The sequence below is a fragment of the Rhinoderma darwinii genome, chromosome 13 (assembly GCF_050947455.1).
Source record: "Rhinoderma darwinii isolate aRhiDar2 chromosome 13, aRhiDar2.hap1, whole genome shotgun sequence".
In the NCBI taxonomy this organism is placed as follows: Eukaryota; Metazoa; Chordata; class Amphibia; order Anura; family Rhinodermatidae; genus Rhinoderma; species Rhinoderma darwinii.
Window position 1 is genome coordinate 27865210 of NC_134699.1, and position 19236 is coordinate 27884445.

Genomic DNA, 19236 nt, shown 5'->3' on the forward strand with positions numbered 1-19236 from the left:
TTTGTCAAATATTTTTTATTTAAAAAAAACAGGATATTTTTGAAGAACACATCTTGAATACGGCAAGTCATTTCAGGTGAAACTTTTGGCATTTGCACATCGGGCAAGGCATTGTACAACAGTGCAACATGGGGGAAATTCCCAGACCAACGGATTTAATACAAACTCCCAATGAACTGTACAGTGGCTCCTGTCAGCCACATGGCACGTCTTCCTATCAGTGAGGGCAGTGATGATATAATATTGTTACGGTTGTCACTATTGTAACGGGATTGTCCCCTACATGAAACCTCACTAGGAGTTTGTGTAGTTGTGTGTCTTATTACTAATACTAAAGACAGGTGACCTATAAATCTCATCTGTTAAACACTTGACCGATCCCAAACGGCGCAATTTTCAGTTGTGAGCTTGAGTGGCCGATATGACAGCATTTATACTACACACTGTTGTGGTATACAGACATGAACAAGCAATTACTGAAGAGAACTTCTGTATGTCCTGCCACCGCCAATACTCAATATATTAGGATACTTTAGGAAGACCATCATTAATTTGATTTATGATGTGGATCTGTCTGGAGGGGGGGGGGGGGTGCTGCCTGCAGCTTTAAAAACACTAAAATGTACAAGCAAATTCTACTTCAGGGCACAGCGGCACATTCTGGGTATAGAAAGGCAGATAATACAGGCGTACACTTAACTATGAGGTAAGTTAGAAGGTGGACTTTTTGGGATTGAAGTCCATGAGTAACTGGAAGTTGGTTTATCATTACTGAGGTAAATTCCTTTGGATGTTAAAGGTTCCTAGTGCAGCAGACATTGGCTTGTCCAGGTTTAGAAATAGGCCTTTTTATTAATTTTTTTCCCCCTCCCCAGGCACAGTGCCTTTCTTGTCTATGGGCTGTCTCTGGTACCAGACACAGCGCATGGACAACAATAATTTTTTTTTCTAACACCTTTGGCCGGGTTCCCACGTAGCGTAAACGCTGCGGAATTCCCGCAACAGAATTATATGCGCAAATTCTGCAGCATTTGCAGTAGCAGCAAAGTGGATGACATTTAGTAAATCTTATGCCCACGCTCGCTGCGGAAAAAAAACTGCTGCCGCGTAAACGTTAATTGGCCTGGGGGTACGTAATTTAATTCCGCAGCATGTCAATTTATGCTGCGTTTTAGTTGGCTTTCTGCTGCGGGTTTTGCAATGGGGAAAACCAGCAACAGAAAATCAAGTGCTGCGGCGTAATCGCAGTGATTACCCCGCAAAAATCGCAACTCTGGAAAAAATAAATTCATACCCATAACACCCTCCTTTTTCCTGCAGTCTGGCCTTCTGGGATGACATTTCATCCCATGTGACCGCTGCAGCCTATCATAGGCTGCAGCATCACATGGCCTGCAACGTCATCGCAGGAGGCTGGAGTGGACGTCAAAGGAGGGAGGGGGTAAGTATGATCGCTTTTTTACGCAGCGGAAATTCCATCCAAAAAACCGCAATACAATGTGGTGCGATTTTCTTCGGACGTTAGGTGCTGCAGGTTCCAGGTCGGATACACGCGGTGTGATTTTTACGCAGCATAACTACTGTGTACGCTTTCAGGGTAAGCGCAGGGCCTGACTAACCCATTTTATTACATGGATGCACAAATAATTTGCCATCTGTGCTGCACGGTGTAAACAGATTTATGTGCATCCACTAGAAACCGTGAAGAAAGAGAAAAGCACTGGTTTATACTAGTTGGGTCCGGTTCACTGCATGTTGTGGACCTACACTTGGCATGTACGCCAGGAAAGCTCCCAATGTACACACTAAACAGGAATAGGGCTCCATTAGTGTGTCCTTTTGGCCTCTGTCCTGCTTCTTTTTTTTTACATGTAAAATAGCGTAGTAGACTATGCTATTCAATATAACAATCCAGTAAAAAAAAAAGTAAACTGCAAAGTCTATGGGTGACGGATGCCCCTGTTTGGAACCCATCACAGCCTTTGTTTAATGTATAAGTTAAACTTAAAGGGGTTTTCCCATCAGAGACATTTATGACCTATCCATAGGATAGGTCATAAATGTCAGATAGCTGTGGGACCCCCTAAACCCCGTTCAAGCTTTTTGTGTGACCGCTCACTCCCGGGCCACTTCCTGACTATGTGGTCGGGAGATACAGAAACCGCGTAACTCGCTGAGCTGCTTCCTTAACTCCCATAGAACTGAATAGTAGTTTCATAAACCGCGTAGCTCGCATGCTACGCTGCTTCCGTAACTGCCATTCACTACGTTTAGAGGTGGGACTCGCATCTAATCTGACATTTATGACATATCCTGTGGAAATGTCAAATGTCCCTCATGGGGAAATCCCTTCAAGGCCAAAGGCGTGATTTAAATGGGGCATTAGTTATTTTAAGTCCATTCCACCAGGTTCCCATGACGCAGCTGCAGTGCAATTTTACAGCCGTAATGCTAGATTAACAAATGAGAATTTAAAAAAAAAAAAGTGGGCAGTTCTCAATTTACTTTGTTAAAATTCTACCAAAGAGAAATAAAATTGTAGTATGCGTGTTGATGATTTGCATGTGGTTGTGGAACTGTACTTGCAATGCAAAATGACTGTTCTATGCGAATATGGTAATGCCATGTACTAGAATATATTAGAAACTCTTATAGATTCCCCTTCCTAAGAGATTTGACACCAAAGACTAAACAAAAACCTCTTAGGGGTTGTTCAGGATTAAAAACATGGCTGCTTTCCTTCAGAAATGGTGTCACACCTGTCCATAGGTTGTGTGCAGTATTGCAGATCAGCCCAATTCACTTCAATACATGATACAATCCATGGACAAGTGTGGTGCTGTTTCTGGAAAGAAGCCGCCACATTTTTTCTAGTCTTGGACAACCTCTTTAAGCCATTTCCCAAGTCCTAAATCCAAACTTGCCGCTTAGCTGCATTCCTTTGGTCAATGGGTTGTGTCTGGTATTGGCGCTCGGCTTTATTGAAATAAGTGGGGCTGAGATGCAATACCACACACAACCTGTGGACAGGTTGGGCACTGTTTTTTTTAGCAGAAAGCAACCATGTTTTTATAATCTTGGACAACCCCTTTAATGGAATAGCCATAACAAAATATAATGGTGACAACCACTGATCTCAATAATAAAACCTACCAGTCATTCCGCAAGACAGATCAGGCTGACACCCGTACCGATCAGATGCTTTGGCTGCCTGTGGGCACTAAATGTCATTGCACACTATGCAGTGTACGGAGCCAGAAGCAGATGGCTTCATATGCTGCATAGCGGGCGATCTGCAGCTCGGCGCCTATTCACTTGATTATCAAGGGTATGTTAACGCATCGCTGACTTATCTAAATATTTGAGTAGAATTTGTAAAAAAAAATCCATGTACTTGCTGCAGAAATAATCCCATTCACATGTATAGGACAATTTCAGCTGCAGCCATTTCTGAAACAAATCTGCTCTGGGTGAACACATACGGGAACTGTGGCAATGCCAGCTATATAGTTTACAAGGGTAGGCTAAGATTAGAAAAAAGGGTCTGCTTGTAAACCGCACCACTCCTGTCCATGGGCTGTGTCTGGTATAACCTCATACAATGAACGTGGGGAAGATGTTTACAATAAGCGGCTTCCATCCTTGTTGCCAAAGCAAACACAACCTGGTCTTTGTTGGATGTTTCCTGCACCGATATTCACATCCAATGTTAGAGAACACTTTGGCATCACCAGTATATTACCTGTAATGGTACAAAGATACCAGTGCAAAACGAATCCAACAGAGACAGGAGAGGAACTCAAACGTGTACAGTCCCTGTAAGTGGGAGCAGAGAGACTGAATGTTAGTACGAGTGTTACCCCAGAACCACCGCTATATGGAATATTCACACCTTGTCTGGACTGATGATCAGTTACCCAACGGGTATAAGTGTTTGTATTTACAAATGGCTATTTTTTTGGTTTAATATCTTCAATAGAAGGCACAGGCTTAAAAATAACTTCAACATTTTAGGCCTCTTTCAAATAATGACGTTTCGTCCACAACGCCTTTACCGCCACGGTTCAAATGAACCGAACTTATGTCATCAAAGGGTTCAATGCATGACTCGGGGATTGAAAGAACACTTAGGGTATGTTCACACAGCTTATTTTCGGCCGTCTTTCGGGCCGAAAAATCAGAAGCAGAACGCCTCCAAACATTTCAATTGGAAATACGGAGTTCTGTTTTCCGACGGGGCTTTTTTTTTTTTACACGACTGTTTTTGGAGCTGTTTTTCATTGACTATAGAAAAACAGCTCCAAAAACCTGCAGCGAAAAACGTGAGTTTGCTATGAAAAGAAAAAAAAAGCTGAAAATCAGGAGCAGTTTTCCTTTGAAAACAGCTCCATATTTTCAGAAGTATTTTTAGTAAGTGTGTGAACATACCCTTATGTGGCAGCAGTTTCCATACCTCCCATATGCTTCAATGGCAAGGCCACCTCTCCATTGCAGTGTATGGAGACTGTGTCTGAGAGTAAGCGAACCCTTATTATCCTGATGCATGAGGGTCCCAGGTGTGGACCCCTCACCTATCAGACATTTTATGGCATATCCAGTCTGCATTTGGACAGATAGATTTGTTGTTGTACCAATAGTCCTTTACACTAAAAACATAGAAATAACATTGACTAAAGTGCTCTTGAAACAAACTCAGTTTTTCCCTTATATAAAAGCACAAATTTTACAAACAACAAGAACCTTACTTCTCCTTTACAACAAAGCTGGGGAAAAAATAAAAACATTTATAAAATAAAAAAATGATTTGTTCAGCTCCCTTGAAAAACCATTGTCTTTTGCCAATAAATATGAAGGGGATTGATATCCGGGTTGAGAACGTCATTTGTTGTGTGGTTTATGAACATGCAAATGGGTGGATTCTGATTGTGTAAAGAAAACATGGCAGGAGCGAAGCTGAACGGGGAACGTTTTTGGTTAAAAAAAAAAAAAATGAATGGCATAATATTCACTTCTCTGTGGGAGTCCATAAACACATTGATCATTTTGTATACAGGTTATAAAGCTGTGAATTCCTCAGGGTTGAGTGCATTTAGTAAAACATCTACCACTTGTGTGAGCGGGTAGCATTGTCTTAACCCTTTGTAGTGATCGATGGCACAGGTCAGACCAGCTGGCTCGGGTCTTCAGAAGAATTGCTGCTGCTTTCACCAGGATGGGGAGACCCATTACTGATGCAGGTGAGGTACATGTTAATAAGCTGAGTGATCTCATCAACCTGAAAGCAAACCAAGCAGATGTAAGTTACGTGACTAAATATCCCTCTAGTACCAGTGAAGTGTGTGGGGGCCAAATACTTGTATATCTACAGAGACTCAATTTCAGCCTTAATATCTAATGCTATGTACGCTTTTCACAACCAAGTTTAGAATTACATTTATTTTTTATTGCTCCAGTGCATCGAAAATTAAAAAAATAAATATAGCATCTTTTCAAATAGTCTTTATTAAACATGTCCTACTGTTGTGTGTCTACAGCTTGCAACTCCTATGCATCTCCATGGTAACAGACAACAAACAAACCCTGTGTAGTCTGATCCTGTAGTCATACTCTCTTCGATCTGTCCCCAACTTACCGCTGATATACCAAATGTATATTAGGAAGAAATTATGACTGCGGGATCAGACTACACAAGGTTGGTTTGATGTCTGTTACCATGGAGATGCATAGTTCTGCATGGCAGATGTAGACTCAAAATAGGGCATATTTAAAAGGGTTTTCACATTAATGGGACTGAGCTGCAGTCACTACTGAATATATGAACCTAGTAAACAATGAAGAGGCCACAGCAATCATCAAAGCGCCACAGAGCCTTCAAATCAGCTGATGAGTAGGGGTATGGGGAGCCAGACCCCCACTGATCCACTGTCTTAGATATCGATGACCTATCTTTAGGACCTGAAAAACCCCTTTACTGAAGACTTTTTGCAACATTGTAGATCCATCGCAGCAATCAAAAAATAAAATAAAAAGTGTACCTAGCGCAGATTTGAACGAAGCCTAATAGAGGTAACAAAATCCATTTTAAAGATTAACTCATTATTCGACCTGACTTGTAATGAAACTGCTCTTTTAAAAGGCTAATTATTACATTTACACAATAGTGTGGATGGTCGGAGATTAGAAAATATAGTCTGCTCTTTCCAGCGCCACTCTTGTCCATGGGCTGTGATTCATTTTGTAACATAGCCTCAATAAAGGGACTGGGGCTGAGCTGCAATATTAGGCTGGATTCACACGAGCATGTTACGTCCGTAATGGACGGAACGTATTTCGGCCGCAAGTCCCGGACCGAACACAGTGCAGGGAGCCGGGCTCCTAGCATCATAGTTATGTACGATGCTAGGAGTCCCTGCCTCTCCGTGGAACTACTGTCCCGTACTGTAATCATGTTTTCAGTACGGGACAGTTGTCCTGCAGCGAGGCAGGGACTCCTAGCATCGTACATAACTATGATGCCAGGAGCCCGGCTCCCTGCACTGTGTTCGGTCCGGGACTTGCGGCCGAAATACGTTCCGTCCATTACGGACGTAACATGGTCGTGTGAACCCAGCCTTAGACACACACACACATATTTATGTACGTTTCGCTGCAAATCGCAATCGTGGTAAAAACTGCAAAAAAACCCGCTTATATTTACTTGCGATTTGCTGTGTTGATAATAGTGCGGTTCTCTTCCACCCTGCACCATGTGAATGTACCCTAACTGTCCTCTTACACTGCGTGACATGGGTTGTGTAAACGAGCGCCGATCAATGAGACAACTGTCTGCGCTCATTTGCTCTTTTCACAAGGAGCTGTGTTTGGGGACGAGCGCTCGTTACTCCAATCGGTCGTCCCCATACATTACACAGGGCAATGATTGGGAACGAGGGTTCTCTGAACGCTCGTTTGCCAGATAACTGGCCCGTGTAAAAGGGGCCTTCACTGTGGCACTTATCTAAATACAGGGTGGTTGATCACATTGAGGTGCAGTGTTTGGTTTTACTGTAAACCTCACCTTAGTCGTTTCGAAGATCATTTCTCTTTCTCCCACTGACACTTTAAACGTGGAATTGTCCGAAACACCAAAGGATGTGATTTGACTGTACTGAATGTTTTCAAAAGCATCCACTTCTCCCTGCTTGTAGAGACTAATAGAGGTGGCACTGATGCCCAACCACAGCCGCTGTGAGAAACTCCCAACAGAACTCTGCATGAAAGATAGACAAGTGGTCAGTGACCATACGGTTACAGAATATACTCTGATCATACGAGACGCCTTCTCCTATTGGAAGGCTTTGTGCACACAAACATTAAAATGCAATATTTGGCAAACGCTTCCAATATTACTAGGGTTTCGTAAAACGTTCAAGACAAAAAGGTGTAAACCGTACTGAACCTATGAACACCGCGCTTCATATTAACGCAGTTGAGTATTACTCATTAAAGGGAAGGTCTAGTATAGAAAACACATGATCAAATACCTAATTAAGGAGTTCTGAATTAAGGCAGGGGGTCCTCTGTTCAGGACCCTCCTCTATTTGCCATAGAAAGGACTGACTACAAGGAGCTCCTCTTGCTCTGGAGAACCAACATGCCCCATGCATTATATAGTCCCCTATCCCTGAAGAAGGCTCGCAAAATGTATGTTGGATGGTGTGCGGAGGGGAAACAGCAAGAGTATATATATGTTATGGCAGACTCATGTCTGTACATGGCTATTTTTATATCCATCTGAATATAATATATTGTGACTGGTTCTCTGTCTAGCTCTGTCATATTTTATTCAGACATTATAGATTTATTGAGGATACACTTGGCAAATTCCTTTAGACTTTATACCAGTTGGCCATCTATGTTGTTATAATGCACTTACAAATTAGATGCAAATGTTTATGCGTTTGACCGCCTTTCAGTGGTCCTATTATCTAATATATATAATTATTATATGCTGATAGCAATACTGCATTGATAGTTATATTTTACTTTTGTATAAAGAGACAGTGTACAATTGATAGGCAGTGTCAGTCCTTACTGCGTGTGGAATTAGTGTCCTTTTGCATGCAGATGTATATACCTTATACTACCAGCTGTGTCCATCTTCCTGTAACACTGGTTTTAACATGTGTTTAATGTACATGTCTTTGTATAGCTGCGTGCAACGGTTTTTAGAATTATCAATAAATATTGTTACTTTTGTACTACTTTGGCATTTTCCAATTTTCGGACATAGGTTTTGATTAGGTGTAAGGTCCGGGGTTGCTGACCACGAACTCCTTCCATCCAGTCAATGCCCTTCTCTCAAGAGAGGTCTGCACGTATGGCCATCATGCGCCACAGTGACCACCAGGGTGCGCTCATGAGCTCAGTCCAGACTTAAGCAAGAGCGCACGCATGTTGGTGATTGAGTGAATTGCCCCATAGCACCATGGGCTATAAGAAGGTCCCAGCCCCATCCTCCCACACCTGAGCTTTGTTGTCGTATTCCAAGTCTGTCTTGCAAATGGTCCCCTAGTGTTTCCTGCTCCCAGTGTTCCCTGTAACATGTATCCTGATCTAGTGCCATGCTTAGCTCTAGCCGTGTTGTATACCACGGCTGTCCTGCTTCTCCACGCCTGATGTCTATCTGCTGCCTAGTTGCTGCCAAGCCTGCCCTGCTGTCCGAGCTGCCACAGGTACCCTATATAAACTATAGACTCTGACCTGCGCCCTGTTGGCCAGCTGTCATACCGCCAAGGCGGTACGGCCCAGTGGGTCCACGAACCCTACGTTACATTGAGTTAAATTTAAACATTGAGTTAAAGGGAACCTGTCACCAGCATTTTAGCTATAAAGCCAGCAATACCTGGTGAAAGTGGGTGAAAAATCATTGTCATCTAAGCTATAAATATGTTCTAAGTAAGCGCTGTAACTTTAGCATTCCGTTTTTCAGTGGTCCCACGCCGTATGCAAATGAGCAGAAAAGAGTCAAATCTTCATCTGAAAAGAGTCAGATTTTCATTCCTCCAGCATCTCAGAGTGGACTCCACCTCCTCCTTTTTGATTGACAGCTCCTTAGCCAGTCAGGGCCGGACAGGTGGTGGCAGTGGGCGTGGTTAAGAAGCTGCATCCCAGAGGGAAAAATAATTACCATAAAAGGCGGGAAAAGTTTAAACGACTATATTTACTGACAGAGGAGCACTTCAGGAAAGAAGAGAGCAGGAATGAACTCTGGACAGCTGCGGCCATTGAGGGGTCAGGTGAGTTTAACAGGTAAGATGTTTATGACAGGATCCCTTTAAATGTAAAAGTTGTAATTCTTCATTTCACCTGTGGTTCCCCAAAAAAATTAGAATAACATTAGAAGTGGGTAGCCTACTCCTTTCATGACACCTGGACTGGACGAGAGCAATACAGCGATATTGGAGAATGGAAATATCGCTATACTTCTATTTTTCAATGTCTTAGTACAGCCACTGTGCCTGGAAACCACACATCCATGCACAGAAGTAACAATGCTGACCAGAATTGTATCTTTGGAGATGAGCAGTTTCATTTATATTTTGTTCATTTTATTTCTTGTTGTCTATACTCTGGCTCAGTAGAACTGCAGGTGGTATTGGGCTGTCGCACTGACACTAAATAAAATGCTGCCACGTTATACTCCTAAAACACGGCCTGAGGCCATAGTTTAGTGCGTGTGCGCGTCTTTAGCAGTTTGATGCATTTTTTTTTTTTTTTCATATCTGAAGAAAATTTACTGGTTACTTCTTTATGCAGACTAAATATTTCTAAATACACATTTTTACTTAGAAAAATACAATTGAATGGGTTTGCCTTGACACCGCAGCAGCTCGACTTTGACATTTAGGGAAAAATAGCGAGGAAAAACAAGCAAGCAATGTATAAACCGATCAGTTTCCCATAGAGCCTTAAAAGAAGCTAAAAAAAACTCCACTTACCATATAAAAGTCAATGTCAAATAACGTGGATCCATAACCAGACCACTGTTTAACTATGGACAGATAAGTGGCCATGACTTCAGTTTTATCCATGCTCTGAAGAGCCTTCCATTTGTCTACAATGGCAGACATCATATTGGCCCCTTCCTCCTTCACACGACCCTTAAACTTCTGACTTTCCTCCGCCTTCTGTTTAACTAGAGAGTTGTTCCACAATCCATTGGGAAGAGCTCCTGAGAAAAGTCCTTTGTGAAGGCTGGGACAGGAAGGCTTTGATGTAATGTGAGGTTTACTAGACGCCAAAGCCCGAGAGTGAAGAATGTAAATGGGAAACAGCTCCTCTAGCCGAGGGAAAGGTGCATTCGGGCAAAAGTCACCATTAAGGAACTGCAGACGAAGAGCTGCCAATGACTGCAACGTTTCCTCATTTGTTGGAAGATAGCCTTGGATTACTGCTTCATGGGCCTACAAGACAAGGTGCAAATCATAATCACATCTCAAGCAAAAAACGGGTTTCTCAATCCTTAAAGGGGCACAAAATTATGGATAGAAACATTTCTGAAGGCTCTCAGAACTAGAGATGTGAGAAAGTAGTCATCATGGGGGCAGATATTTTTCTGGACTTCCCGTAAGTAATTCACAGTCAGCCACCCCCCAGGCCGAAATGTCTGCTCACAGAACCATAGATTGCAAAGCAAGTGTGGATGCGATAAACCTCAAGTTAGCTCCCACTCCCTGTACATAGTGAATGCATTGATTCACTATCCAGTCACTCGGATTCATGAAGCCACCAGATAAAAGTACCACTTGCCTTGTGACATCAATTCCTAGTAAACTAGCAGAAAGTAATGCAGGCATTGTTTTCTGGATGACCATTATGTCCACTCCAGATTGGTCACAAATTTTTTCATAGAATTGTGTAGTAATTGACCTCATCGGTAAATATGGACAAACGACACAGCAACTGGTAGATAGGTTAGAAAATGCGGATCTGTCACATACCTGCTGAAAAAGGAAAGAATATTCTAAGCTGTCTTTCGGGACATCCTCTGTTTCTAGGAAGCAGTAAAGCTTGAAGTATAACCTCCATCGGGTTTCAAACCCTTTCTCTTCACACGTGAAGCTAAAAAAAAAAAAAAAAACTTTAGTGACCTCATTTAGGGAAAAAAAAATCCTTTTGGTTTTCTGTAGCTCGAGATAGCAGAGCATGTAAACCTATTGATTTTAAGTAACCATTAACCTGACTTTTTGTTTGAGGCCGATAAGAGCCTTTTGGTGCTTTTTCATTCAACACATTGTGGGTCCAAACTTTTGGACCCCCAAGAATGTAATTTTCTGGCATGTGTAAGTGACGTAGGAAAATACTACAGCTGGAGAAAGCGTGTCATATGTTGTTTGCCGCATAGATAACAGAGCAGCCAGATAGTACAATATGTGTTTTTACTCAACAGACATGGTCTAAATTCTCACGTTTTTTTGGACGTTGCAAACTCATCCAGTCAGTGACAAGATTTACACATGTTCTGAATCAGAAGGATTTGGACCAACAACTTGTGCCCTCCTCCCACTTTGCAACCAAAAACTGTAAAGCTTTATTTACTTTTCAAACCTGGTGAGGGTATCTGCAACTATAGTGGCTTTGCCCAGCGCTTGCTCGTAATGGTTGTTCTGCTCAAAGAGGGCAAACACGTTTCGACTGCAGGTCAGCTTCAGCTTTTTAATTAGCTCTTCTACCAACTGTTTCGAGAGAAAAAAAAAGTTGAGTAAGTTTCATTACAATGAGTCAATGCATGTAAGAAGCCAGTGTCTAGCCCACATGCTTTCTTCTAAAACAGAGACTATTGCTAAATAAATACAGACAAACCAAACTGATAACTCACTAAAATAACAGGGTGTTAGGGCCCTCTTACACTGGCCAATTATCAGGCAAACGAGTGTTCACAGAATGCTTGTTCCCAATAATTGCCCTGTGTAAACAGGGCAACGAACAGCCGATAAACGAGCAAACACTCGTTCATCGGCTGAGTGTATCGTTTTAAATGCCCAAGATATTATCGTTGTCTGCAGCACATCTCCCTGTGTAAACTGGGAGACGTGCTGCCAATGTGATAGATATGTATGGGGACGAATGATCGTAGTAACACGCGCTCGTACCCATACATAGCTCGTTGATCGGCGCTCGTTTGCTCCTTTCACAAGGAGCGGTCTCGTTGATCGGCGCTCGTTTACACGGCCCACGCCGATCAGTTAGATCAGTGGCCAACATCAATTATTTGGTTATTAGTGGAGAGAGGGACAACTTTATAACATTTTATCATACAATGGGCTATACCTTTTTGTTGGTATGAGAAATTGTTGTGTTTTTTTTGGGGAGAAATAATGATTAAAATTGTGTCAAGCTGGCCATATATTAGGTATTTTAGACAGACGTTTTATAAATGACTTATTGTTCATAACTGGTCTGTACGACATTGCCGTAAAATGACAAATCGACAATTGATCTCTCCCTTGATCTGTGTTTCTTTTGTTGATATGCAGATCTATTGTTGAGCATGAACAGATTTCTAAGGACTGCACCGACACGACCGAAAAAAAAATCCAACCGACAGAACGACACTTCCAGATATCTGCCTTGGGTTGGCATATGTCCCTCTCGTTCGTGTCACGATAATTCTCCGACAGTTAGCAAAAAGTTATCTAAAAATCGACCTTTTCGGCCGTCCAATCTCTAGTGTATGGCCAGCTTTAGGGTTATATTAAAGTTAGATGACATTTAAGTTACAATAGGAAGCCATTAATGTGGGTTTTAAAATGGTCTCAAAAACTGTAGGTCCAATTTGGTGAACCTACCTGGATATGTTAAAAAAATCCCTTAAAGTGGGTGTCTCATCGCAGTAACCCCTTTTTAGCTTGAAACCCCCGGCGATCAGTTAGGGGAAATTGTGAACAGCTATACATTTTTCCTGCAGTAACCGCTGCAGAGGAAATGTAGCATTACATGGTGGCTATTCAGTGTGATAGAAGGACAGGCCGGGCTGCCAGAACAGAAGCCGCTGATACTTAGTGATGCTGGGTCATAGAGGGGGGTCTGAGCGGGGACAATGGGGCACATGGAAAAAGGCTACAAGGCAGAGGGGATTATCAAATGACCTGTTGTTGCCCTGCAAATATGTCACCAAGCACGAGCGGTTAGTACAGAAGCCTAAGTTTTGTAGGCAATAGACAGGAGAATAATAGACTACATGCTGCTATAAAAAGCAGCCCATAGTCTGCTTACAGATGTGGGGTAATAATGGCATATTTACATAGCTCAGCATGTATATTGTCAGAACGAGACTTCATCTCAAATAATAACACTATATTAGACAACAGATATTTAAGAAATTCCCTAATAAATTATGGTAGGTTATCCAAAGGTGAATGCACCTTTGGGCTCAGAAACTAAAATATTACAAAAGTAAAGGCTGAATTTTTATTTTTAGTATTTTGTGTTTTTAGAAAAAAAATTATAATATTGGAGCTATTTCATTGATCCATACCCTGCACTGATGAGATCTAACAAGATCAAAACAGTTTTCTGCAAGTTTGATTCATTATCCCTGGCTGCATCTAAACCAGTAGTTCCAGATGTGTGGCTGGACAACAGGGGCACAAAAAGGTACAATTCATGTCTCTGCCCATAATTCCCACGGTTAGCGTAATAATCTCTGGCTGTGTAAAATAGTACCTGCCTGTTATGAGTATGTGAATAATGTATTTTAAAGGAAGGCTTTTAATACATTATATATGTAATGGATGGCATTGAGATTCCTTTCATCAACCTCCGCACAAGCCCATTGGATGCAGTGCAAGTGTTATAGCAATAGACATTATTTCCCATTTAAATGACAAGGCTTGGTGTAGTCACCCTGCAATATCTCACCTCTCCAGCTGTAGTATGAGAAGTAATTGGAACTTTACAGACACCACATCCTGGGTAGTACACGGTGCATATCAACTCCTGCCTCTGAATCAGCACGGAGATCTCCTCATAGGATGGCACATACTCGCGCTGTTTTGTCTTGGCCAGAGACGACAGGATGAAATCGGCACAATTCTCCATTTCCGTGTTGGGGTAAACGCCTTTCATTCTAGGAAGGGTAACATATTATATCGGTCAAAATGCTGAGCCATTGTTGTGATGAGGTACCCTACCACGTTAAGGTCTGATGCAAAGCCCCCCCCCCCCCCCCTTCCCAAGCACTGATCTGAAAGGCATTGTGCTATTGGGTCAAATGTTGGTAACTTCCACTTATGAAGACTCATTCAGAAGTGATTGTATTTATGAACGCAGAAGTTACCGCTACATGAGCCCCTTTGGTCCTCCCTAACAAAAAGGGTTCACCCTTAGGGTGTGCAAGTTTAGGTAGTCTATGAACCACTTGACTACCTGCTCGTTGGCTGGTAGCACTATGCTTTCGTCTATACTTGGCCAAGAAAGACATTGAGCAGCATGAAAATAACAACATATCACACTTCTTAGTCACTCCATTAGTGGGCAAAGAGATGGGTCAGGGCGCACTTTAAAACAGAATGGTCATTAACATGTCATGCAGTCGGTCCTAAGAACTAACTCCATGTAACAGGCTATGGTACCAATTTACCTGTGCAAGTGAAACTGTAGGAAGCGAAGGACAGCAGGACTAGGCAGGTAAGTGCAACTCATGCAAGTAAGCAGCTGCCAATATCGGAGGTCAGATGTACTCCCTGGCTCTGGTGGGTCTGTGGTTTGCTTTATAACCTGGCAGTAAACCTCGTCTCGTAGAGGCCGTAGGTCTAGGCACGTCTGAAGAACGCCCTGCATTAGCGGCACAGGGTCTCGTTCGCTCTCCATTTGCTGTAGGGAGTTAAATATTTTCACCGCTTCATCTCGTAGAGCTGTGTAACCCTTGACGTTATGAGCTGAAATAAGCAGAAAGATTAACATTTGAAAACACAAAACCCACCAAAGTGTAATACGAATATGTGATCTGCACCAGCCTACACATGAAATCTATAGAATTATAAACCAGTTGCATTTGTAGAGAGACATGCCAAATACAAATACATGAAAGGGTGCACTTAAAAGAGCTTAATCACCATCCGTTATACAGGAGACAGATAATTGCTCCCACAATTCCTCTTCACACACGTAAAAAAAAAAATTACACAGTTTATAAAGTTCTGCTAAATACTGGGGTATGTAAGAAGACCAGCGCAAACAACAGTGGCGTTACTCTCTACAAAGAATTACATACTAGCGGTTTTATCGTCGGGATGAAGTATGTTCGGTTGCTATAAGTAACTAAATGATTATGGACTAGTTTGTCTTTTCTAGTTATTTAGTGTTGATGTATTATTGACTTCTCACTAACAGATACTAGACACATGACAAAATAAGGTTTTATCTAAAATTAGGCCTAAAAAGTGGTTGTCTCCTGAAGGTTCCTGCTTTTCAAATAGATGGCAGAAATCTGATCGCTGTTGGGTCTGGCTTCTCGAATCCTCGAAAATCCGCTGAATGAATGGCTGACCATGTAATGCATGGACTCGCTGGGTCTTCCAAAGGGGCGCTTCATTCTGGCTAATAGAGACCCCCCATCTATGATGTCCATCTGCCCTAATACGGCATACAGACACGGATTGTTCTTTGTGCAGTGCCACCGTATGGAATAAATAATTGAAGTCAAAGATCAGTTTTCCAGAAAAGACGACACAAAAGTGGTAAAAATGGAAGATAAGAAGCTAACCCAGAAGCTTTCATTTTAATATTTAATAAGGGAAGTCTGTGCTATTCTGTCAGCCAGACTAGAGGGAGGGAGTAGAGACAAGGGATCAAAGGACAGAGAATGACTAAGACATTTCCAAACTCGCTGGCGTCTGGGGTCCTTATGAAAAGACAATGATTTCCTTATTTGCGGTAATGGGAATCCCCCAAGTGACGAGCTACATTTGCGGTAAATGATCGTTTTTCAGATGATCAAATCATGGATTACCAGTTATACTTTGGTCACCGCAGACGTGCTTGGGATCTTGTTTTGCATAATGAGAGATTACGTATAATTGTCATTTAAAGGCTTTGCTGTGTTTTGCAGAGCTGGTTAATCTGACCCCCACTAATCACTAGAAAGAACGGGCAGTGAAACTCTTCCCTGTGCCCCTTTGGCTGTTGTTATCCCCTCTCTGCTGCACTTGGTAGAGACGTTGTTGAGCCATAGACTATAATGTGCTATACGTCAGTAGTTATAAATGCATAAAGGGAGCAATATGCATGTCCCAACCCCCTATTCTAAAATGGGGACTCACCTTGGTTTTAGGATATGTGATGAAGTGAGCGATGTAAACACCTAACAGGGTCAAATGAATGTTTTCTAAAAAGTAGTAAATTATCAGTGATATATGAACTATCTTTCTTGCATATAGGTTACAGTAAAAACGGTCTCGGATGCAAACACAAATATATGTCTATAAACTGCATTGCTATAGTACACAGCGGTTTTGTCCCCTAGCCTTACTGGCCAATATCAGAAGAAAAATCTGAACTTGTCTATTAAATTTTGATGTGAAGGGATCTGGACAATCAGAAGTTTATGATATCGTGGTCTGAGATAGCAGTCAATATACCACCTATGCAAGTTTGGAAATTTAGGAAGAAATGCATGACACTTGAATGGTGAGAAGACTTAAAGGGTTATTCCCACCTTAGGTGTATCCTGTAGATATGCTATAAGTGTCTATCTCGAGAGTGGGCGTCATCCAACCACGTCCTGCCTGGTGACCCCAGTTCTTGAGATAGATGGCGGGTCCCAGCTCTGGAACCCACACCTATCAGGGATTTATGGCATGTCTTGTGGATATACAATAAATGTCTAAGGGGGCCATACACCCTAGATGGAGTCTGGCCGAACGATATTCCTCTCGACCTTCACATACGCATTCGGCTAAACGTGTAAGTGTGCTTAGTGGGCAAATTGGAATAAACCTTTGCTTGACACCTTTGGTGATGGCTTATCTCCTGTAAGAACAAATGCCCAGTCCTTCTTTCTCCCAACCGCTGCAGTCGGAGTAGAGTTGGGACACCACATACACATTATGGTCAGCCGGTTCTGCAGAAATCAGCAGGTTCGGACAACTTTCATCGAATGTGTATAGGCACCTTTACCCATTAAAACTTGACAAAGTGATTGACCTGGAAGTGGTAAGGGCAGTTAGGATAGATTTTTATGGTTCTGAACTTGTTTTTTAGGATGCCTCAGGGGGTGGGGAGGTGTTATCAAATACAACTTAAATAATTCATATAAAAGTAATACAGATCACTACACAGAGCATCGGATGGAGTATTTAGCAGCCAAATGCTTCATCCTCTCCAAGCTACCCTCGTAGAATAATACCTTAGACCTTTGCTAGGAACAACACCAGAGCTTTTCTTATACTAGTCTTCATAAAAGGCCACCACTGAGGTTTTGGTTTCAGGTGATGTAAGTGAAACAATAGTAAACACTGTTTCCCAACACTTACGGGAATGATCGTCAGATCCATAAGCGAAGGGTAAAAGTGGAGCATAGAGGGGGCTCTTTGTATGCCGTAGAATGGGGTTCAATTTGTAGATTTCTTCCACAGTTTCTTGGTTGCAATGATTCTCCTGAACAAAGAATAAAGAAACAGAAAATCTTACAGCATTTTTCTTTTCCTTCTTTCTCACGGCGCTGACACAATAGTGGTTATCCGCTCGTGTTGCAGAACACACACAACATATGTAAGACCGTGAAACTTCCTTCTTAAAAGCTGAAAATTAGCTTCAGATTTTTCATAACATCCTGTTTCGACAGCTTTTATACGTAGAATAGTTGAGATTATGTGATATTTTGAGGTGTTTTGTGAAATATATTACAACAGAAAATTCTGCAGCTGCTCCTGGTTAAACCATAATTTAGGGGATACGACTAGAAATGGAACAATACACAACTGAGTAATGCTATCAATACAGTTACCCCTTTTCTAGTCTAAAATTACAAATCTGCCATATTATGTAATAGATTATAAAGTGGTACTTCCTCTGCTACACCAATTGCAGGAAAGTACCGCTATTTTCCAAAAGTCTGTTAAAGCTGGGTGTCAGCCCCTAAATGAGCGGTTTATAGCGATCATTAACATGTGTCAAGTTTGGAAAACAGCAAGTGAAAAAAAAAAAAAAGAAAAAAAAAAAAGGGGATTTTTTTTTAATTCTTTTTTTTTTTTTTTAACCCGTCTAAATGTCTTATTAGGGCAAATTGATATCATAGAAGGTGGGACCAGCTCAAGGACCAGCCTCTTCTATGAGACAGATCTGAGAGCCCTTAAGCAGTGGCTATGGCAGACTCGGGCCATCTTGGGCATATGGACATCTAAAGGTCTGGATGGCTCGGTACAATATGACCCCCATATAGCAGCCTGATTGCCAATCATGACATACGCTAGAGACAATTTTATGGCGGCAGTTAGTCAGCCACTTTTTGTACTAGTGCCAACCTATTAAGCACTTTTTAAAGGACAACATGTCAGAGAAGACGTGATTACTAACAATATGTATACAGGACCACGATAAAAGAGGAGACCTCAAAAAAGTTAAACTTAAGAGGAACAAGCAGGGAATCAATTGTGCCACTTGAAAAAAATTAAATTAAAATAAAAACAGCCTGTCCTACACGTACATAGAGAGGGAGAAAAGTACAGTCTCGAGTCAAGACCACTTACTTCAATGTCTTTTATCAGCAGCTGTGTGGGAGTCTCCATTGGGTCTTTGCGGTCTATCACTTTCTGGATGGCACACACCCAGTGTACAGCCTCATTGAGATGTTCTGTGTATAAGCGGTAACAGTGCTTCCTTCCATGCACAGTTACATTCCAGTACCCTGAGGGCAAGCAGAGCAAGTTTTAGTGGTCAGAGTTGTGAATAACCATCCAAGACATGAAACCTCATTATAAAACAAGTTGCGTACCAATTATTTGATTATGATCCTTTCCGGGGGGAGGGGGGTAAAAGCACATTGACCAAAGGCAACATTTTGGGCCTTAATTCCCAACAGGAGGCACCCCATTTATCGCCCAGTAAGATATTCTCAGTCCCCAGAACAGTTAATCGTGGATTACATCTTTCAGTTATAGTTGTAAGGTCTCATGCATATGGTTGAGCAGTGTGCAGGAAGCAGTACGGGGCACGCAGAGTCCCCTGTGGCTCTGTATTATAGAGCTGGACAGA

At 42.0% G+C, this 19236-nt stretch overlaps 1 protein-coding gene across 4 annotated transcripts in view; it reads right to left on the minus strand.

Moving 5' to 3' along the window:
• PLEKHH3 (pleckstrin homology, MyTH4 and FERM domain containing H3) overlaps window positions 1-19236 on the minus strand; it is a 68899-nt gene continuing 49663 nt past the window's right edge. For 3 of the 4 annotated variants that reach the window (XM_075846618.1, XM_075846619.1, XM_075846616.1), the window contains 9 exons: window positions 18732-18889; window positions 17517-17640; window positions 14624-14921; window positions 13903-14110; window positions 11581-11717; window positions 10983-11103; window positions 9981-10445; window positions 7058-7249; window positions 1-5275 (listed from right to left, as the gene is read on the minus strand). In XM_075846618.1, coding sequence (XP_075702733.1) covers window positions 5162-5275; window positions 7058-7249; window positions 9981-10445; window positions 10983-11103; window positions 11581-11717; window positions 13903-14110; window positions 14624-14921; window positions 17517-17640; window positions 18732-18889 — 1817 coding nt within the window. In that variant the 3' untranslated portion in view covers window positions 1-5161. The remainder of the gene's footprint in view (window positions 5276-7057; window positions 7250-9980; window positions 10446-10982; window positions 11104-11580; window positions 11718-13902; window positions 14111-14623; window positions 14922-17516; window positions 17641-18731; window positions 18890-19236) is intronic. The other variant, XM_075846617.1, reaches the window with a different exon arrangement.